The sequence below is a fragment of the Carica papaya genome, chromosome 6, assembly GCF_054855325.1.
Source record: "Carica papaya isolate Zhongbai chromosome 6, ASM5485532v1, whole genome shotgun sequence".
In the NCBI taxonomy this organism is placed as follows: Eukaryota; Viridiplantae; Streptophyta; class Magnoliopsida; order Brassicales; family Caricaceae; genus Carica; species Carica papaya.
The window spans coordinates 1612237-1633850 of record NC_142314.1 but is presented as its reverse complement, the minus strand read 5'-3'; the positions used below and the strand labels follow the sequence as shown (position 1 = coordinate 1633850).

Genomic DNA, 21614 nt, shown 5'->3' with positions numbered 1-21614 from the left:
CTGATTATGTACAAAATTGTGATCTGTATGATATTACTGTTTCTGTAATTTGTTTCCATAAATTCTCCGATGGTAAGAAAAATGATAAATAGTTTTATTTTAAATAAATGTATTGTTTTAAATCCACTGCTCAATTGGTTGTTTTGATTTTCTACCAACATTTGCTTATGTGACGGTGATATAGTGTGATGTCCTTACTGGGATAGTGTAGCTCATTCCTTATTTAATAATTTTAGATAAGGAGGACTTGGTTCTCGAGCCCTATCCACAAAAAAACTGCGAGTAGATGCTATATGTTTTATAGTTTCCTTTATTTTTTTCATTTCTCGTATTTCTTTCAGAGAATTTATTCTGTGATATTATTTAATACTTTTAAATTATTGTATAAGGGATGTTAATCTTAATCTTTTATTTCGCTTCCGCACTCAGATTATTATATGTATTTTCTTTTAAATTTCCGGAACCGTTACATATTAACCTAATCAAATCTCATAATAATTTGTATATAATCTTATTTTATTCTAAAATTTATTTAATCATTAATCATTAATTAACTAAATAATTAATACATTTTTGTTATCGTTATTTAAAAATTAATTTATATTGTATTACGATTTGTATATATGTATCGCATACTGATAAATCTATAAATTTTTACTGAAAAGTTTATTTAACGATGATAATGGCAATTCAAGATCTAAACGATTTTGAATGAGTTTTAAAAAAATTTAAAAACGATCTTGATGTCCGTAACATAAAATTTAACTATTGTAATTTTGATTTGTGAAACTTATTATTTTTTTAAAAAATACATGAAATTATTTTTGCTACGATGTATTATATATTCAATATCTTTTAAAAAATATAACAAATACGTGTGAAATTTCTAAAAACTTAATATTTTAGCTTCACAAGTAAAATTTTATTACGGAGTAAATTGATTTATGCGTTAAAACTCAAAAACCACCATTTATTTATAATGTAATTTGGAATGTTAAACTTAAAATTCTATTTATCATTTGACATACTATGAATTTTAAATATATAAATTTTTATCATCTCTCGTTATTACACTATAAATATTTTAAATGTTAACATCAAAATAGATACGATTTTTTATTCGTACATAATTAAATATTTTATAAAAATTTATTATCAAAGTTAAATTATGATATTACGTGATAACTATATTTATTTAATCGAGATATTTAAAGTAAGTTAAAAACTTATATTAAAATATTATTTTCAATAAAAAAAGATATATGATTTCTTTGGTGGGGCCATGTAAATCTCGTAACGTTTGTATTAGTATTCATTTGACAAAAGAAGCCAAATTTTGCTTTTCATTATAGTCACGGGTTCATATTCTATATTTTTATTTATAATGTTACTTCCATTATATATGTAAGGAAAAAAAAAAAAAAATTTCGTCCGACTCTATGTTGAATATGAAGAATATAACAAATTACTATTTAATTTAATAATTATTACGTTTTTTTTTTATACAAGATAGTGAGTTCGAGTTAAGATTGTACTTCTTTACGTATTTTTATAGTAATTATTTTTATTATATTATTGATATTGTATACATCATTTACTCTAATTAATTAATTAATACCAGAGTTATTGTCATCTTCGAGTAATATTAAATATAGAGTTATATAATTAAACATTTCAGTGCTACTTATATAAATATATATATATATATATATCTGGATTCAACTGATGAATTGGAGTAACAGTCTATAAGCCATATACCCATATTTGAACTAGTGGGCTTTTTTGATGGGCCAGGCCTTTAAACATTTATTGGCCCATATTGATTTGGGCTAGGGCTATGGCTCAATCCTGATCGTTCAGTCGGTCATGGTGATCTCTGGGCCCCACAAGGATTAACGGTTCAGAATTACTGAGAACATTTCGTGGACAAGTAAAAGCGAAACAGACCACCAAAGCCCAAAAACCTTGCAGTACAGCTGCGTAGCTCGAGAGATTCCACTTTCAGCCAACACCTCTTCGCCGAACTTAAAATATGCAAGCGCTACTGCTGCCGGCGGCGAGTTCCGGCGTTTCTCCGGCGACGGGACTCTCACCTCTAAACCTCCGTCAGAGGCTCACGCGCCAACCGTTCTCGTTCGACTCACTCTATTCCCATCGCAATTCTCTCGTCTCTCCCAAAAGTGGCTCCAAATCTCTTGATATATTTTCTTCTTCGGTTTATGGTGCTCTTACGAGCAGAGGATCAAAGCGCTCGTTCACAGTTGCATCTGCATCGGTCACTCCTGCCTCCACTTCTCCGAACAATGAAGCTGATAAGGCAAAACTCGCTCAGGTTCTTTCTTATCCTTTTCACCGATTTCCGTTTTTGGGATTTTGAAGTTAATAGAAGAACAGTCTTTTGGTAGGGTAATTCCTCGTTATAAGATTTTCAATTTCAAGATACTTCAAATTTAGTTTAGCTCTGTGAAAATTATGTATAATTTTCTGCGGAACAGAGGTTAGAGTCAAGTGATTATGATCGGATTTTGCTGTATTGTAGATAAGTGCAGATTAACCCGTGAAATTCAGTCTGTTATTTGTGTTGTTATAGTACATTGCTCTCTCTTTAAGGCAAATTATGTGGATTTCTGTTGGGATGTTCTCTTAGGAGGATATTGAATTGTGTAGGAAGAATCTTTGGTTCTCTGGATTGTGACTGCAATTTTTGTGCTTACATAATAAGAAGCACAGACAAAGATTGTTAGTTTTATTATGATTCATAGGGCGAATTTGTATGTATTTTATTCATACAGCCAGAGACATTAGTTAACAGTAAAAAAACATTAGTTAAATTAGAATGAATTTTAGAGACTTTTAAACTGTTATTTTTAGTATCTTCCAAAAAAATTTATTCGTGCTTCCATCATTTTACAAATATGCAACTCTCCGATATTTATATGAATAAAGACATCCATAGACAATGTGGATTTAGAAAATAAGAATTAGAAAATGTTATCCTTTAGCAAACGGTCATTTATGCAAATAAAGACTTATTTCTAGTGAAAATCTTTCCTTGAAATGAAAAAATAATTTGCAAAGTAATTTATAGATTCATTACAACCATAGCCTTAGTTAATTGGAATCCGGGTACTATTTCTGTATAATTTGGAAATTTGAATGTAAAGATTTTGGATCCAAATGCTGTAGGTTGCAAAGAGATTAGAGAGCACTTCAAGGTATTTCAAGAGGCTGGGTAGTCTAGGATTTTGGGGACAGTTGGTGTGCACGGTGGTGGCTGCTGTTATTCTTTCCTTCTCCGTTGTTATCACAGGGAAGATTACATCTCCTGCAACATTTTATGCTACTGCTGGCGGGATTGCAGCTGCATTTATTTCAGTTTTTTGGTCATTTGGGTATATTCGACTCTCTGAGAAGCTTCGGAAAACTGCTAATGATCCATCCAAGGTATTCTAACTGCAACTGAATACTTAGATTCGTTTAAAATTTAAAGTAGAATGGTGGTGCTTTTCTTTGTGTATGCATGCATCTTATAATAGGATCAAGGACTAAATATCTCTGGAAGGTAGGTCCCTGCAATCATCCATATGCCTACTTGAAATCTTATTTCCTTGGTGCAGGAATTTGATAATGTGTTTCCATAATACTCAGATTACGAATCACTGTCAAATTTGGGTGGGACATAATAATCTGGATTATTTATCTGGTCGGTTCAAAATTTCTAATTCCATTCTTAGCTAATTTTAATTTCAAGAAGCAAGAATCAGAATTCTACCTCGAAGAATTTAAGCCGAGTGCTCGAGGTAGATTAAATACAAAACTTTGTTTTGACTTTACATCTCGAGATTCGTATAAAATTGAGGATAGTAATTTGTTTGGAATAGAGTAAGGAGAAAATTTAAATAGCCTATAACTGTATTTGCAGCTATATATTTAGGCAATTCTGGGACAAATGTTCTGCTGGGAATAAGATGTCTTGTCTGGATGGTGTTTTGCGAAATTGGCATATTATTTCTTGTTTTTGATATCTGGGTTTGTTTTCTTTGTCCTCCATTCTGTCAAGTTTTATCTCATGATAGAGCTAAAATGAATGCCTACACGATTATCTTCTTCAAGCTTGGAATTAAATTTTAGGTGGGTGCTTTAATTTTGAGCTTTACAATTGTGCTCTCTTCCTTATCGCAATTCCCCTGAATGAACATTTTTTCCTCATTTCCCCCTCTTTTTTAGACATATTTTCTAAAGTCTACTTTGATTTGTGCTTTCAGGCTCCGCCTCGCGCTGATGTTGTGAAAAGCTTGAAAAATGGCATAGCAGTGAATCTTCTGGGAATGGGTGCTGCTATCCTTGGTATGCAAGCAACTGTAGGATCATTAGTTGCAAAGGCTCTTACTTCTTCGGCAAATCCTTATTACCAGCAAATCTCTCCTGGATATAGTCCAGTTCTTGCATTGGATGTTTTCTTGGTGCAGGTAATTGTTGAAAACTTCATTGTCCTTTTGTTTCGTACCATATTGTTACAAAGTACAAATATTTAGGCCTGGTAAGTTGCCATTCCATAACAAGGATTTGTACAAGGCCATAGTTATATTTTCTAACAAATATAGAAATCTTGTGGAATTAATTTGCAAATTAACAAAGATAACTTTGTTCTAAAATTTACGTTGATAGAACTCAGAGTTTTCATTGCTTGTATCTTATTCTGTCACTATCTATTGCTTGTGCAGGCGTCGGCAAACACCATACTTTCACATTTCCTTGGCCTGGTATTCTCACTGGAACTCTTGAGATCAGTGACATTACCTCCTTCCGAAGGTAGTCCAGTTCCTAGGTTAGCATGAGTCTGCCTCCAACAGTTAAACGCCATGTATCTCAAAGCTGCAATCAACATGATTTTATTGCCATAATTGTTGAAATGCCGAATGTTCGATTAGTGTATGAGTTCTTCTATTTCCATGATTATGTCTTTCATATTGCATTCTGCGAGTTCCATTATACTGTGTTTGTTTATCTTCTTCTATTTAACAGCATATTTCTTCAATTTCAAATTCAAACATCTAGGGTATTCCAACTTCCCTCATCACCATGCATTAGCAAACAAAGTCCAGTAGAAGAAAAGCAAAGCAATAGAATTTGAGCAAAACTAACCTTACCCAAGAAAAGAAACAATTCATTCTTTCAATACTAAGTGCTTGACAATCTTTTTCGATACCAGACAGGAATTCGAGAGGGAATTCAGCAATTCACGAACTAAACCTAACATAATTCAGTACTCTGCGTGCTCTTAGGCAGGAAACTCGGAAACTTGCACTTACTTCCCGAGGATCCATTTGAACACGAACTAGACGATCCGGATGTTTTTTTTTCCCCCAAGTGACAGAAAAGCAGAGAACTCAAATCTATCTGAAAATGCAAATTCTGAATTTTCGGTAAACAAAATGGGAGAATTTAATTTACTTTTATATCTTTAACAGAAATCTACTCACTGATTATTAACACAGGGATGTATCCAATTGAGGCAGCAGACCAAGGCAATTAGGGGGGAATTAATACTTGGGCTTAAACTTGTTATATATGAACTTTGCATGCATATATGTATATGTGGGTATATGTATATATACAATACTTGGGCTTAAACTTTGTTATATGTATATATGTGTGTGTGTGTGTGTGTGTGTTTGGGTATATATATGCTTGATGGCTATTGATCCTTAAAAAAGGAGCAAAAACAGTTCAAAGGCCCGTTTGAACTTGGTAAAGCCCAAAACTTTAATACTTACTAACAAAAAAAAAAAAAAGAGAAGGAGACAGAAGGAGATGGAGGGTCGTCGTCGTCGTTTTCAGGACTATCTGCTTCCAATCTGAAGTGAGGAAACAGGAAAGACAGATAGAAGAGCTCTGGAAATCTCCCAGATCTTCGATTAAATACTCTCTGATCTCATTTGAAATCACAGCAGGAGGAAGAAGAAGAAGAAAAAGAGAGAAATAAAACACAGACGCAACGATGTTGCCGACAACTTCGAGAGGGCGTTCCTCGTCCTCCACATCTCGAGCTAATCCTGTCTTTCCCCAATACCTCCGTCGAATTATCAAGGTTTTCTCTTCATATCTCTGGAATTCTCTGCTTCTCTCTGCGGATCTGATCTCCACTGTGTTCAAAGTCCCATTCGTCTCTTAACACTCACGCAAGCACGCTTATTTGATTAGATCAAATTAAGAAGAGTACATTTATAATTCCTCTCTAAAATTGACGTATTGGTTTTAGGTTTTCATTTCTGGAAATTTGCGTACTGTTTGCATGGCAGTATCCTGTTATCCCTCTAAATCAAGCATTCGAGGTTTCCATTACTGTTGCGATATTTAGCTTGCCATTTCTTGCCCAAGTCTGTTTGATGCAAGTTTTAACGTCCATGAGTTTCGCGTTGCTTAAGTTGCTATTTGCTGTGACCAGTTTTAATTTTCACGATTAGAAGATCTTGTACTCGTGAACCAATTCATTTACTTGAAATCGAGAAGAAAATTTCTAACTGAAGAATGGTAGAGAGTGATATTAAAATAATTGAAATTAAAATGTCTGATGCGAGCCATGTTGACACCAAATCGGTGATAGAATGTTGTTATTTGCATATGTGTGTGTGTGTGTGTGTGTATTCTCTTGTCTGGTTCTTTTATCTGAAATCAGAAATGGGATGTATATTGTATTTTATTTTTTATTTTCATTTTCTGTTTGTCATTGTAGTGGCAACAAATGGATATTGAATACACTTTCTGGCAAATGCTTCACCTATGCACTTCACCAAAAGTTGTGTAAGTTTACAAGTATTTGAATCATTATCTTCTTTCTAGTTCTTCATATTGTTGTGGCTCATTTTATCATTATGTTCCTTCCATCCAACTGTCAGAAATTGGTGAATTAAGTACTCTTGTATGAAATCTCAAGATTTGCTGCCTTGACCCTGAAGGGTCATAGGAAGAGGAGCAGTTTGTGGGTTGTCATTTAACTCTGTAGGCTAACAACCAATTATTTAGTTCAATTTCTGGTATGACCTTATAAGTTTTCCTTTGGGTTTAGGGTTGTCTTTATGCCTGCTCTGTCTCACTGCGAGAAATTGAGAAGTGGAGTTCTCCAATGTGGATTAAATATTTTGCTTAGTGTTAAGAAGATTTGGCACTTGGAATTTTCCTAATCAATGTGATTTTGAATTTTGCATGTGGAACTGTACAATGGATGCAGCTACCAGCATACGAAATATCACAAACGTAAGCCTCAGTTCTTATGAGATAACAATTCATATTCTCTTATATGGTCAAATTTGAAGGGAACAGCAACTTATGATGTGTTGATAAAATTTCCATATAATTTTATTTTTTGGAGTAGCATGTGAGTTTTGCCTGGATCTTATTTTCTTCCAACTGTATTTATCATGTTGTTATTTTCAAAATCTATAGCCATGGATGCTTGCAAGAATACACATTTATAAGCCTAGGATTGTGCCTATGCATGTCTATGTTGGTTTTATTACCACTTGCAAATGTAAAATATAATCTGCAAAGCAAACTTTTACCGTCGACAATAACCTTTCTCACTGAATGCTTTATGGTTTTCCATGCTTAGCGAATATTGATCGTCTCACCTTTTTAGATGATGCATAGTTTTCAAAAACAATTGTGAAATCGTATTTTGTGATGAAGTACCCCTCTCAAGGACTCTGAGTAACCAAAATTGGGAATAACTGTGAATTTGGTACAATTTTAGGTAAAAGGCGAAGTGTCGTCTTCACAGCTCCACTTATATTTTGATGTCGTGACAGAAATTTCAGAGAAGTGAATCACGGCCATTTTACCTTAGAAGTATCGGTTTATTTTTGGCAGAAATGGAATTATTGTCCTTAAGCATTTTGGAAGTGATTGAGATATAGAATGAAGTGATTTAGATATCAGTAGTAATTTTATACCATTTCAGATATTATAAAGGAAAAAGAAGATCCTTTTGATTTGGCCCTTGGTAACGTCTGTGTATTTTTGTTGATAGGATAATTTCTTGTTTAATTATCCTATTAACTTGTTGAGTATATGATGTACCTGGATTTATTTTAAGATTTCTGCTTTTCGTTTCTCTCTCAGAAACTAAGAATCAGTGGGCACGTGACGACCCTGCTTTTGTTGTAATCTGCAGCCTGCTTCTGGTAGTTGCAACTTTGGCATACTGTGCTGCGTAAGTTTTTTTGTTTGTTTTTTAGTATTGGTAAATAGGCCAGTCATCTATAATTTTTATTATTATGATGAGATGTCCTAATGGGCTTTAGCTAAAATGGCAGGGTATTCTTAGATTTAAATCATATTCAGCGTATTAAGTCTATTAAGAAGTAGTTTACTGTTTTATGTTAAGGTTTATTACCATATATTAAGTTCTACGTAGTTTACCTTTTGTAATGCTAACTAGGATTAATTTGGTAGAATTTTGGAAGTTGATCTTCTGTTATATGAATTCATACTTCTAGATTGTTCACATTTCCATTTCCATATGATCTTATTTGGTGTTTTTTTTTTTCCAGGTATGATCACAGCGCCTCACATGCTGTTTTTGTAGTTATTTCAGTTTTGTTTTTCCAATTTTTAGTTATCGGGGCAGTTCTGGCTACATGTTGTTGGTAAGCTTAACTTCTGACAGTACTTGGTCTTTTATGTTCATGCAACCTTGGAGTTACATGATCATTTCATCTCTGCAGCTGCTTCATGATATAGTTAGTCCTTATTATGGATACTCTAGGGGACCAACATTTTCCAGTAGTCAATATCATTGGCTTTCTTGGCTTTTAACTTTAGATTACCTGCAACCATAATTCTGATGGTTTTCTACTTCTATCATCAGCTTTATATTTTAGTTTTTGAGACTCTTACCTGAATCTTATAATTGATGTTTATTTGGTGAAAAATCACATAAGCCATTTCCTTGGGTTTGATGTGAATTTTTCCGTCATCCATGCAGGTTCCTGACAAATTCTTATCTTCGGGAAGAGGCACCAAACAGTCATGTTGTTGAGCAACGGGTTGAATGGCAAGTCTAAAATTTCTGGTTGCCAAGTATTTGTAATTGAGTAATGTCAAATAGATATATATAAAATCCATGAGTGCAAATAGACTCATTTTCTCTTTTTCATTTTACTTTCCTACATAATTTTAGTGCTGACTCCAGTTTTCTTTGCCTCAAGGCTGTATGCATTTGACGTGCACTGCAACTCTTTCTTCCCAATGTTTGTTATGCTTTATGGTAATTACCAATTACCATGACAATAATTAATGGATCAATGTGTAGCTATATTCTTAACTAAACTTCAACATGACTGATATTTTTGTTGTGGCAGTCATACATTATTTTCTGTCACCTCTTTTGGTAGCCCATGGATTCATACCCGTCTTGTTATCAAACCTGTTTTTCATGGTGGCAGCTTCGTACTATCACTATCTGAACTTTTTAGGTTATGACGGTAAGCTAAATTTCCTTCCTTCCCTTTCTCTCTTTCTCTCTCTCGCTGCCTCTTTGTGCATATGCTGTGCATGACAACAATTGATTTACATGATGGAATCATGAGATCATATTTAGGAATTGTCCTGGTCAGGTTAACCTGGTATTTGGTCTTTTATGCTCTTTAATGAATTTGGGTATAGAAAAAAAGTTAATATCATGATAACTGGTTTTTTTGGCTTGATTTCCTTTGACAATATTCATGTGTCCCAATCTCATATATATCTCATCCATTTTCATTTCTTATATTTGAGTAAGACAAACTTTGCCTTAGTACTATCTTTTGGTTTTGCCTAGATAGAGGGTGGGGAGGTTTTAGGTCTTGAATTTCCTTCTTTCTTTTTCTCTCTCAAAGTCACAGCTGAAATTCTTAATTTCTAAAGAAAGATATCCTTTGATGACAGAAGAATTAATAGATTGAACTAATACTTTGCTCAGAATCTGCAATGACATTTGCCCTGATATGGTTTTAACCTGCGCATGGCTACTGAAGTTTTCCTTTTAAGAAATCGCTGTTTGATCATTTCTGCAAATTGAAATGCTGATAAACACATTATCTTGCTGCAGTACTCCCGTTTTTGGAGAGGACCACTTTTTTCCTCTACCCAATTGGTGTTGTCATTGTTCTTTCTCCCATCTGTAAGTGTTAAAATATTGCTCCTAATTCTCTTGTAACTTCAGCTGACATTCTTTTTCTTTCTGCAGTGATCTTAACTGGCTTCAACCCTTCAAGATACTTCATGAACATGTACTTTAGTCAAACGTTATGATTCACCGATGCTAACATATTTCGGATAGTGTATAGCATCAAACGAATTGGAGGATTCATGGTCTTGCACATAAATGCGAAAGTGAAGACAAGACGTTACCGGTACGTGAAAAAGTCCTCCGTAGCTTTCCTTCTTACACTCTTTTTTCTACCGCATAGGGTGGCAGTGAGAGCAGGGTGAGTTTCAGGGTAGAGAAAAAAGAGATTTATCATCGATCAAGATTAGCTGATGATGGAAACAGAGTGGTTGAATACAATGATTTTGTTATACATATGATCAACAACTACCTTTTGTTGCTCATCAATATATGTTGTTTTCTTTTCCGGAAAATTATAACCGAGTAGAGAATCTGAGTCCGATTAGAGTTTACATGTAGTGGTTTGAATGCAGAATGTATGTTAGCTGCTTTTTTGGAGTATAACCTTCTTATTTGTCTTCTTTTCTGTGAAATGAATTATGGAATTTGCCTTCTTTTTCATAGTTGTTTTAACTTTCGTGCTTGGGATGCTCGGACGGTGTCGATGAGGTAATTATTGTAAAATGATAGAAAACAATCACTTAATAACTGATTTTTCTTGAAACACAAAATTAATTGTTTTATCTTATAATTTTTATATTTTTTAGAAAATTAATTTTATTTTTTTTAATTATTATTTTTTATATAGATCTCTTTCATATAAACACATACATATTTATATGAATTGAAAACCAAAAAACTAAATTGAGGTTTAAGTAATCTATTATAACTACTACAACAAAAAAAAATTAAATTATTACTAAATATTTTTTACATTTAAAAATATAATAAATTTATAATATTTAATATGATTTAATTACGATAATTTTATTAATTCACAAATAAATTAAGTTATCGATTTTATTAAATTAAGTATTGTTACTTAGTTACCGTTAACTTATAATATATTAATAAAAGTGATTTTTATATAAATTATAAAATTTAAATTCATAATTTTTAAATAAAATAGAAGAATTATAACTGTTAGAACTCTACTGACAGTTCGGTGATAATTATTGAGAGGTAAGAGGTTTTGAGGTTTTGAAACTTGAAAAATGTAAATGTTTATTGTTTTTGTTTTCGTAGAAAAAATGTAGTTACAACAAGTAAAACGAAAAAATGTAAATGTTTGCATTAATTTCGTGTACTTAAATCAATTACTACTGAATTTGCTTGACATTTTGATCTCGTTCAAATAAGAGAGTTAGGGTTTCTTTTTTTGTTACCAATTCGGACGAGAACTAGACTGATTTGAACTTATTTATTTCGATCTTCTTTATCTCTTGATCTCGAACTGAATTGAGAACAGTTCGATCTTATCTGCTTTGAATTTTTGTTAATTTACATTCCTTAACTTTTTATTATTTTATTTTATTTTTTCTTACGTAAATATTTACTTTTAAATTTTTAATAAAACATCATTATATTAAAAACCTAAAATTATGTCCAAATTCTATTATTATTATTATTATAATAATTATTGTTAGAGTAGAGTTGAAATAATAAAAAAGGAAAGCACTCTCCGCCAAAAACTGACAACACGTAGCCAAGGCTTTGAAAATTGACCACCACCACCACCACCTCCTACCACCAACGCAGACCCACTAAGTCGAACATGCTTATATATATATATATATATATAAATACACACACACACACACACACAATAGTTCATTGTCCTTTACCAAAAGAATGAAAGATTTTTTCGTACTCATCAACATCCTCATAACCTAATCCATAACATCATTTTCTGAAGTTGGTAAAGATGGGTTTTATTTTATCTTTCTCATATTTAATGTATATATATATATATATATACATACATACACATACATCATTTCTCATTTGACATTAAGAAACTCAAACTTCCCTTCAAATATTTTCTCTAAATATCAGTTGAAAATTATGTTTATCCTAATTGCAAAAAAAAAAAAAATTAACTATTAATCTTATTGTAATTTTATTAATATATTAATAAATTAAAATATTTATTTTATTAAAATAAATATTATAAAATGGTTGCTGTAAATTTATAATATATTTATAAAATAATAAAATTTATTTTATCAATATGGTAGTTAAGTATTTTTTTAAAAAAAATTAATAATTTTAATTATCTTATGCTATTAATTAATAAATTTATGAATGTAATTAATATTATTATTACATAATTTGCCAGAATTACATAGAAATCTCACTCTCTCTCAATATTATTATTACATAAACCTTTTCTTCTGAACACAATAATGATGACAACAACACAGAGAGAGAAAAAAAAAAAAAAAAAAAGAAAAAAAACAGAGCACTCCAAAATGAATTCCCAGAGCCACCTTTACTTACACAATCCGCCTTTTCTTCAATTTTCTTCACTGTTCAACTTGCTACCTGCAACATCTACAACAAACCTGTACCTAACATCATTCTTCTCCAATCGGTCAAGCGCCGTGTTCACATAATCCATCTTCACAACTTCAATCATGGAGGTCACTCCCTTCTCTCTGCAGAATTCAAGCATCTCCTCTGTTTCCTTCATGCTCCCAATAAAGCTCCCTGTAATTGATTTCCTCCCTGTGAAAAACAAAAAGAGAAAAAAAAAAAGGGTACCCAATTGTTAAAAAGCGAAGATCATTAAAAAAAAAAAAAATTAAATCAAGTTTGGAATGAGGAAAATTGATGGAGAGAGATACTCACCAAGCATAACCATGGGTGAGACGAATTGCAGAGGAGTGTTAATAACTCCCATCAAGATCAGTTTTCCATCAAGTTTCAGCAAAGAAAGATAAGGTTCAAGAGGATGAAACACAGGGACTGTGTCAATTATATAATCGAGAGAGTCAGCTGCTTCTTGCATCCGAGTTTCATCCGAGCTGACCAGGTACTCATCGGCTCCCAAATGCTCCATGGCCTCCTGTCTTTTTTTATCAGAAGAGCTTATCACAGTGACATGGTGACCCATGGCTTTTGCTAGTTTCACCCCCATGTGTCCAACTCCTCCAAGCCCCAATATCCCTCCCCTCAATCCACTCTGTTTCAATCCAAAATGGCTCAGCGGGCTGTAAACCGTCACCCCGGCGCACAGTAGTGGCGCCGCTTGTTCCAGCGACATTCCGTCTGGTATCTTCACCACAAATCTAGAACAAGTACGAAATGGTTAAAACCAAAAACAGCCAAACAAGGAGGACTTACTATTATTATTATTGAATTGGGTTTTTCTTACTTTTGATCGACGACCGTGGAATCGGCGAAACCACCTTGAGTTGGTTTGCCATCGGTGTATACATCGTTGTAGGACCAGATTTTCTTGTTGCAGTATTGCTCAACGTCGGACTGGCATGGACGGCAGTGTCTGCAGGATCCAACGATGGTGCCGACGCCAACAGTGTCGCCTACTTTAAACTTGGTCACATCTGATCCGACCTCGACCACCTCGCCTACCACCTCGTGTCTGAAATTCTCGATAACAGAAATCACAGTTATAGAAATGGAAGATGACCCAGAAGAAATTTAACGTTAAAAAACAGAGATATGGGAAAAAAAAAAAAAAAAAGAAGAGTTACCCAGGAACCATGGGGTACTTGGACATGCCAAGATCATTTCTGGTCTGGTGAAGATCAGTGTGGCAGATTCCACAGAAGAGAATCTTGATATAAACATCTTCTGGGCCCGTGTCCCTGCAAAACAGAGCAGATAAGAATTCGGAGGTAAAACAAAAAAGATCTGGAAAGAAACGAAAGAAGATTACCTGAGAGTGAAAGTGTAAGGAGAAAGAATCCCAGATGGGTCTCTAGCTGCCCAACCATTTGTTTTCCTCTCAGTTTCTAAGCTCCCCATTTTCCTTCACGTTTTCCTGAGAAAATCCGTCTCCTTCCAAACAACTTTTGGTAGTGTCTCTCTGCGTTTTACGGGGATTTATACAGAGACTCAGACTAGCCGTTTTAAATTAATAATATTTTTTTCTGCCGAAAAGAGCGGACGAAAATAAAATGCTGCGTTTGGTGTCACCAGCGAAAAGCAGACGAAACTCGGTAAGTGGCGACAGGCGGAATAAGAGGTAGGAGAGATAAGGTTAGGTTGCTATCCTCTACTTCCACGTTTATTTATTGTCCGATGACTTGTTCCGCTATCGACCAATCATATAATGCCACGTGTACGGCGGACCCCGCCGTCTCTGACCGTCGTCTCTGTTCATTAAAAAAAAGTCAAGAAGGGGGGGTAGGTGAATAATTCGGATGGTGTAATGCACATGTCACCTGAATTATTATCTATATACGAGATTTTCGGGAATTTTCACATGTCAATTCTTTAATTTTTAAAAAATATTATTTTTAAATTAATAAAACGTATATATATATATATATATATATATAATTTTACATACTTCTTTGTAATCTAATACCGTGCTGGCAAGTCACCTGCGGGTGAGACTAACTTTACATACAAGAAACGAAAGTATGTCGTAACGTGGAAAGGAGTGGTTGGTGGGGAGGTTGCCTCAAAGCGACATATATCCCCTTTGATTTAAATAATAAATTTATTATAACATTAATATATTTTTAAATAAATAATAAAATTTAAGATAAATACATAAAAAAAATTTATATTCTCAATAAAAATTTAAATTTATAAATTTTAAATAAAATACAAAAAATTTAATTATTAAATTACTAAATTGTTGGTAATATAATTTAATATTAATAATTAATTTTTTTTAAAAAAATAACTCCAACGAGAAATCTAACTTTTCTCGTAAGTAGAACTTAAAATTTTAATCTTTAAAAATTAGGAATTTTCACGTTACATTGGGAAATTTGCATGTCCCACAAGTTAAATCTAGGGCTAACATGTAAATATATATATATATATATATATATACGTATGGGACATTCATGTTGTCCTCAAGTTCATCATGGATGGCGGACCCATCACCGTTGAATACACAAACGAATATATATATATATATTCCAAGATTTCGGTTGCAGCCATTGCAGACGGCATTATTGGGCATGCATGCTTGATTTTAAACGACTGACTTGTTACCAACCATCCCACATAGTTTGGTTACCTCTAATTCTATATGTGAAATTATGGGTTTGATTATTATAAATATAATTTATTGATGTGTAATTATTGGTAGTTGACCGTGTAATTAGATCAACGTAATACAGACTTTAGGTGTGCTAAATCCTAATTTTAAAGACTCTACAAAATATAATATAACAGAATATTGAATCCTGACTTTTTAACCTTTGAATATAGTTTTCTACGAGAAGAAAGTTACTACTGGCTGCTTAATATTATAATGTGGCATGCTGCATGGATGACAATACATGTATTTCTTGACCAGCCTACTCACTACTTCTACTGGCATTCTCGCGTAGCATGCGAAGTTACAAATTTAGTAAAATGAAGTTAAGTTTTCCTACTTCAGAATTGTTAAAACGGATTAATACCCGACTTAATTATGCACGACTAAATCTCAAAACTTCGTATCATACTAAAGATTACTTACCCAATCTATAGAGACTTCTCAACTACAGTGTCGAGATGAACCTGAAGAAGCTGATGATAGGTGATGGATTGTCATGACATGCAGCCCTGCAAACAAAAGGATATATCTAAAAACCCCCCGTGTACTTTCTTCCCAAGGGAATTGAAGTAGTGCCTTGAAATTTAATTGAATCGAATAGAACTTGTACCAAATTGGCATTTCAAAGCGAAAAATCTGCTAAGTACCAATTTGTTAAATTCGAAGGGTATTTAAATAATATCTTCGCCCAATATTTAAATTCGGATACCTCTACGCGGGTAAGTGATCTCTAAAACAGAAAAAGTTGTTCTCAAATACTTATAATAACTAAAAGAAGCTACGGACAATCTAATTGGAGCTCAAGAATAAAAATTCAATAAGTTCCAACTTCTTTGCATATGTGAAGGCAAGGGAGAAAGAAGCTTGAGGGGTTCCAGTTCCGAAAGATTATGGTCTGAAGATTGTTTTAACGCTTGAGAAACATTGGGCAAAATCATTTCCCTACAGTGGAGATGTAGGTGACGGTGCTTACCAGTGATGCTTCCACCCTCCAGATCAAGGCCAAAGGGAAGTGTTTTGTCCTTGGGAAACCCTTCATCTGAACTCCTTTTAAGATCAGATAAATGTTTCCAGTTCCTATGAGCTTGCCACCCATATTTAAAATCTCCAACTATTGGTGTTCCTAATACCTCGGCACAATGTACACGGAGCTGTCACACCAACATAATGTCCAAAATCTTGTAAGCATATATATATATATATATATATATATATATATATAGAGAGAGAGAGAGAGCATAAACATGGTAGGATTTCCGTACCTGGTGCTTTCTACCGGTGAGAGGAAACAATTCTAACCATGTGTAACCTGAATTATTACAAATACATCACCAACAACACTTTGAAAGTAAAAAAAAAAAAGCCACCAAAAAGAGATTGCATGGTTTCCCTTTAACAGAGGCTTGAAATGTACCCAAAAAATAAGGGAGACAAAAACAAGAGTTGAATGAATACTAATTCAAAGTCATAGAAACTACAGCACTGATGCGATTATCAAACGTATTGTATGAGCCCAATAGGATTCAAGCCTATACAATTGTGTTGCACCCATGTCATGGTATGTATGGACATAACCTAGTAATGACAATCTTGCTCCATATGCTTATAGATATCAAATTTGCATTTCAGTGTTTGTATGGATATGAGCATCGTCTGTGTGTGCAAGCTCATGTATGTAAGCATGTGTTTATGCATGTCATAAGCATGTCTAAAATTTACTTTTCAGCACCCATGTTTCTAATAGTATGATCCACATAGCTATCTGCAATAACACAGAGAAGTTCATAACTTACCGGATGATGATTTAATCACTCGATATTCTGTTATTGCATGCTGAGATGAAGCAACTTGAGCATTGTCAACAACTGTGATTCGATCAGACTTTCCATTATTCACCACAACCTAAAACCACAAAATTACAAAAGAAAAGATCTATCGAAACTAAAGGAGGTAGTGAAAAGTTAAAGAAAAAAAAAATATTGTTAAGAGAATAAATAAGATTTTTAACCTATCTTGTGATAGAAAAGCACTGAACAAGAAAATTCTCCATGAGGGCTCTATCCTCCATGAAGTAATTTTCCTTATCAACCTAATTATATAATCATCTAACAGTACAAGCATAACGCAATACAGCAAATCAATTACGGATGGCAAAACGTTGGACCCTTAAGCAAGATGCAGACTTGTAATGAGAGCTTATGTCCATAAATATAGGGAAAACACATCATACCAAATTTTTTTTATCATCAGTTAATTGCACCTCAAGGTTAATGCAGAAAGGAATCAGGATGCTCAGTTCGTGGACACCTGGAATCTTATCATATTAAAATTCTCAACTCAGCCACAGGAGTGAATGGTAGGAATATGGATAACTTAATGAAAACTAGAAATGTTTCATGTGCCAAAGAGAGCCCAAGCCTTGTCAATCTAATTCAAACCTGAGCTTCAGATACACAAATAGAAGGAAATTTCTACTGAATAATTCTTAAGAAAAGTTTCAACCTTTCCAAGTGGTGCTGAAATCAACCCCTTCGAGAGTCTTGGAGATCCAATTACAAGCGCCCAGTATCGTCTTTGTAGGATTCTTTTACGTTTGTTACTGTCCTAGAAAGAAAGCAGGTTGTACTGTAATTGTAACTGTTATAGTAATGGCGTACACATCAAAATGAGCAAGGCATCAGAGCTATAGAAATTTACTTCTTTTGATGCATCAAAAGTTTTCTCGCGGAAAATGGAATGCAGAACTGCTGCACTTGTTTGTGTTCTTCCCAACACCAACAGCCCACTACAATCTCTGTCAAGTCTGTGCACCTAGCAAAGCATAACTTTTTAACAGAAAGACAGATTTTATAATAGTAACCCAGCTTTCCTAAGGCAAAAAGATATTAACCCACATATAAAAATCAATTTGTGGAATATAATAGAAACCCCAGGGACTTTTGCTAGAGGCAATTACAATCAAATCTCTTAAATGCACAAGGAAACTCACCAGTCGAGGAGGTTCTGCATAGTCAAAAGTTAAACAAGTGGCAGCCAGTTCATCTAAACTTCTTTTGATGCCAATACCGCCCTGTTCAGACATAAATAGCAACAGAATTTCCTAAAAAAGTCACATCATGGATTATGCAAAGAAGGAAGAGGGCATGGTAGTTTACCTGAACAGGCATCCCAGGAGGTTTGTTGATAACAACAATAGATGAATCCTAACATAGATACGCAGAATAATCAGAAATTAGGTGGAACTATTGATTAATACCACCAAACCAACAGAAATTTTTAATGTTGAAAAACCTTATAAAGCACCAAACCGTGAATAAACTTCACTTCCTCTTCATTGCAATGGCACTCTTGTTTTTTCATAGGGAACTGTTGAACTGAACCAGGAAGATAGATTCGATCTCCAATATTCAAAGAGTCCTTAGCTGCGACCTTCCAATAATCTTAAATATTAGAAAACAAAATCTCTTCGATTATGTAAATAATATAGTTCACTGTAAATTGCTTTCTTTTTGTTAAAAATGCTAGCTAGATGTACTCGGATCAAAACACAATTACCCTTTTCAGTTGACCTTTTTGTACATCAGTAGCATTATCAGAAACTTCTATTGCAAGGGGTTCCCTTCGAACCTGCAAATATTTGTTTACCATGAGATCTCTCTGTTTTATTATCTGACCTTTGCGTTGAAATTGATTAATTATCTTGAGGTGCATCCGATTAGAAGGTTTCTAAATTATCCAAAAAGAGACACCAAATTCAATTTCAAAGCTCAAAATTTTAGATTGAACAATAGTATAATAACAATAGAATTAAGTAGAGAATTGGAAATGATTTGGACCAGTCATTTTTAAAAAAAATTGTTCATTAATAAATTAAGCAATGAGTTCATTCATTCATAAACAAATGTTCGTGTTTGAAATAATTACAAAACTTACTACATTTTGTGTAATTCAATTAATTCACTACATTTAGACAAACAATAACAACATAAATTCTATAAAATTTGAAACACAATTCCTCAATCTCATATCAAACTCATTTCAAGACAAAATTATAATTTAGAATACTTTAAAATAAAAAAACAATATATGAATTTATATTTGAAATAATTATAAACGTACGTAAGCTAGGTTTTACACACAGTGCAAACTAACAATTACAAGTTCTACTAACGAAATTCACCTTTGCTTTTACTCACATGCTACTAACATTAAATCATAAGGAAAACAGTGATTCCAATCGTAAACATGAAATCATAACTACGAAATTAAGATCTAAGGTCTTTATTCGGTCAAGTTGAAACAAACCTGTCTCAGGCGAAACAATTTCTGCACAAGGCTTCTAGGGAGCTCGGGGCAGCACCGAAGAGTCCATTTAACTGCCGTCATTTTGCTGTCCGCATCGGAATTCGATTCACACCCGCCGCCGGTGAGCTCTTTTCCCAAAGCGGATAGATTGACGGTGTGAGCGAACGGAGGTAAAATGAACCATTTGCCATTTTTACGGTTCCGGTCGTTTTCGGTTAATGTTTCGGTATGAGTGCTGTAGAGAGACTCATGTTGGTAAAATAATGAGCTCAACAGCCTTTCTCCGCCGCGTGCGGTGATCGACGGAGATGATCGGAGCAGACGACGGAAGATATTGGGGCATCGTGTTAGCATATTCGACGTAGGGTTCGTAAAAGGCGCGAGGGAGGGTTTCAATGTCAAGGTGCTGTTTGGCAGAACCCAATTAGAATTGGATTCTAACGAATGAACCCCTCAGGCCTGGGCATTATAAACAAACAGGCCCATGGAGCTATCGTGGGCTCTTTTACATATTATTTAATTTTTATTACTTTTTTCAGAATAAGACAATTCCGTTTGAATTTTTTTTATTATTTTATTTATTTATACGTAATAACTCACAATTAAATTACAAAAAAAAATTAAAAATAAATGAATATATACTTGATTAAATAAACTAAATTTCTGATTTCACTAATTTAAGTATTATAAGTTGATTACAATCAGTTCATAATAAACTCATAAAGTAATGAATTTTATAATTTCTGATATATTTAAGTATAATACAAAAAATTATATTATTCGTTAAATTATATACTAAAGTGAATTAAATAAATTAAATCATAAAACTATTAAACTAAGTATTATAAATTGATGACAGTGAAGTGGCAAATTTTATAATTTCACTAAAATTTGAATTTATGAAATTTAAATAGAACACAAAAATTTATTCACCGGGGCTGTAATTCGGAGCTTGAATCTTACGGAGCCATAAAGAATGAGCTCCGGTCGCAAGATGTCCCTGGCCACCGTGGCTGGGACCCGACTGCGCAATCTCGAATAACATTATGGGATAGTGGCCTGTGGAGGAATGTGGAACCGATGGTTTTATCAGTGAGGCTGGTCGAGCCTGAGTTCCGGAGACGATGAAGCTAAATATGAAGAGAAAGAGTAGAAGAAGAAGAAGAAGACGACGAGGAGGAGCTGTGGCAGAGGTTGCTTCTCTCGCCATTTTCGCTGCTGGAGTTACAGGGTTTAGAATAATGGAGATGGCGGCCGTTTAACTAAGTTGCATGTGAGGTACAAGAGAGAGGTAAGTTTTAGCAGTAATAAATTAGAGTCCGCTTCTTTTTGGGAAAATTAATTGCAGCTGGTTATTTTACAGTAACTCCTGTATATATATATATATATCTGTGTGTATATATATCTACACATAACATGTGCGCGAGTACACGTAAACACACGTATGTATGTATGTATATATACTAGTGCAAGCTAACAATTCCAAGTTCTGATAATGATTCCAATCATAAACATGAAACCATAACTATGAAATTAAGATCTAAGGTCTCTGTCAGGTGCAAGTTGAAACAAACCTGTTTAAGGCGAAACAATTTCTGCACAAGCCTTCGAGGGAGCTCGGGACAGCGGCGAAGAATCCATTTTAAGTGCCGTCATTTTGCTGTCCGCATCGGTATGAAAGACACGTGTTGAGGAAGGGATGAGCTCATCAGCCTTTCGCCGCCGCGTGCGGGAATCGACGGAGATGATCGGAGGAGACGACGGAAGACAGTGTCAGCGTTTTCGATGTAGGGCTCACGGAAGGCGGGAGAATGGGTTTGAAGGTGAAGGTGCTGTTCGGCAGTTCTCGACTAGAATTGGATTGCCATGAACGAATCCCTCAGGCCCACGGAGCTATGGTGGGCTCCGTTACAT

The 21614-nt window shown here is 34.0% G+C and overlaps 4 protein-coding genes across 6 annotated transcripts; 2 read left to right on the top strand and 2 right to left on the bottom strand.

Moving 5' to 3' along the window:
- Positions 1-1952: 1952 nt before the first annotated feature.
- On the top strand, positions 1953-5038 carry TIC21 (translocon at inner membrane of chloroplasts 21). Its single transcript, XM_022036564.2, has 4 exons — positions 1953-2332; positions 3187-3444; positions 4266-4469; positions 4725-5038. The coding sequence occupies exons 1-4, from the start codon at positions 2033-2035 to the stop codon at positions 4836-4838; spliced, it is 876 nt and encodes a 291-aa protein (XP_021892256.2). The 5' UTR covers positions 1953-2032; the 3' UTR covers positions 4839-5038.
- A 755-nt stretch (positions 5039-5793) lies between these two features.
- LOC110810482 (UNC-50 family protein) lies at positions 5794-10771 on the top strand. Its single transcript, XM_022036682.2, has 10 exons — positions 5794-6091; positions 6737-6804; positions 7232-7257; positions 8122-8212; positions 8553-8648; positions 8987-9055; positions 9210-9268; positions 9363-9485; positions 10091-10162; positions 10229-10771. The coding sequence occupies exons 1-10, from the start codon at positions 6002-6004 to the stop codon at positions 10291-10293; spliced, it is 759 nt and encodes a 252-aa protein (XP_021892374.1). The 5' UTR covers positions 5794-6001; the 3' UTR covers positions 10294-10771.
- Positions 10772-12447: 1676 nt separating this feature from the next.
- On the bottom strand, positions 12448-14305 carry LOC110810438 (putative cinnamyl alcohol dehydrogenase 1). The gene is made up of 5 exons (XM_022036627.2): positions 14052-14305; positions 13867-13980; positions 13527-13754; positions 13001-13440; positions 12448-12877 (listed from the first exon to the last, which is right to left on the bottom strand). The coding sequence occupies exons 1-5, from the start codon at positions 14138-14140 to the stop codon at positions 12666-12668; spliced, it is 1083 nt and encodes a 360-aa protein (XP_021892319.1). The 5' UTR covers positions 14141-14305; the 3' UTR covers positions 12448-12665.
- Positions 14152-20138, bottom strand: LOC110810436 (Pseudouridine synthase family protein). Of its 3 annotated transcripts, XM_022036626.2 has the most exons (12): positions 19701-20138; positions 18951-19022; positions 18687-18824; positions 18551-18598; positions 18385-18465; positions 18093-18206; positions 17898-17999; positions 17189-17297; positions 16658-16704; positions 16369-16546; positions 15819-15904; positions 14152-14490 (listed from the first exon to the last, which is right to left on the bottom strand). In XM_022036626.2, the coding sequence occupies exons 1-11, from the start codon at positions 20052-20054 to the stop codon at positions 15837-15839; spliced, it is 1311 nt and encodes a 436-aa protein (XP_021892318.2). In that variant the 5' UTR covers positions 20055-20138; the 3' UTR covers positions 14152-14490; positions 15819-15836. The 3 variants fall into 3 exon arrangements, with proteins under 3 accessions (XP_021892318.2, XP_021892317.2, XP_021892316.2); XM_022036625.2 differs by lacking the exon at positions 14152-14490 and having other exon boundaries at positions 15519-15904; XM_022036624.2 differs by lacking the exons at positions 14152-14490; positions 15819-15904 and having other exon boundaries at positions 15969-16546.
- Between the last annotated feature and the right edge of the window lie 1476 nt (positions 20139-21614).

Bases quoted from the DNA above. Each gene is read 5' to 3' on its own strand.
- TIC21 (XM_022036564.2), top strand. From the start codon at position 2,033: ATGCAAGCGCTACTGCTGCCGGCGGCGAGTTCCGGCGTTTCTCCGGCG. The intron at 2,333-3,186 runs GTTCTTTCTTAT...CAAATGCTGTAG, and splicing joins ATAAGGCAAAACTCGCTCAG to GTTGCAAAGAGATTAGAGAG. The intron at 3,445-4,265 runs GTATTCTAACTG...TTGTGCTTTCAG, and splicing joins CTGCTAATGATCCATCCAAG to GCTCCGCCTCGCGCTGATGT.
- LOC110810482 (XM_022036682.2), top strand. From the start codon at position 6,002: ATGTTGCCGACAACTTCGAGAGGGCGTTCCTCGTCCTCCACATCTCGA. The intron at 7,258-8,121 runs GTAAGCCTCAGT...TTTCTCTCTCAG, and splicing joins GCATACGAAATATCACAAAC to AAACTAAGAATCAGTGGGCA. The intron at 9,056-9,209 runs GCAAGTCTAAAA...CTTTGCCTCAAG, and splicing joins GTTGAGCAACGGGTTGAATG to GCTGTATGCATTTGACGTGC.
- LOC110810438 (XM_022036627.2), bottom strand. From the start codon at position 14,140: ATGGGGAGCTTAGAAACTGAGAGGAAAACAAATGGTTGGGCAGCTAGA. The intron at 13,981-14,051 runs GTAATCTTCTTT...TCTGTTTTGCAG, and splicing joins CCTTACACTTTCACTCTCAG to GGACACGGGCCCAGAAGATG. The intron at 13,441-13,526 runs GTAAGAAAAACC...TACTTGTTCTAG, and splicing joins TCCACGGTCGTCGATCAAAA to ATTTGTGGTGAAGATACCAG.
- LOC110810436 (XM_022036624.2), bottom strand. From the start codon at position 20,054: ATGCTAACACGATGCCCCAATATCTTCCGTCGTCTGCTCCGATCATCT. The intron at 18,825-18,950 runs GTAATTGTGTTT...GATTATTGGAAG, and splicing joins AAAAAGGTCAACTGAAAAGG to GTCGCAGCTAAGGACTCTTT. The intron at 18,000-18,092 runs GTAAATTTCTAT...CTTTCTTTCTAG, and splicing joins CTTTTGATGCATCAAAAGAA to GACAGTAACAAACGTAAAAG.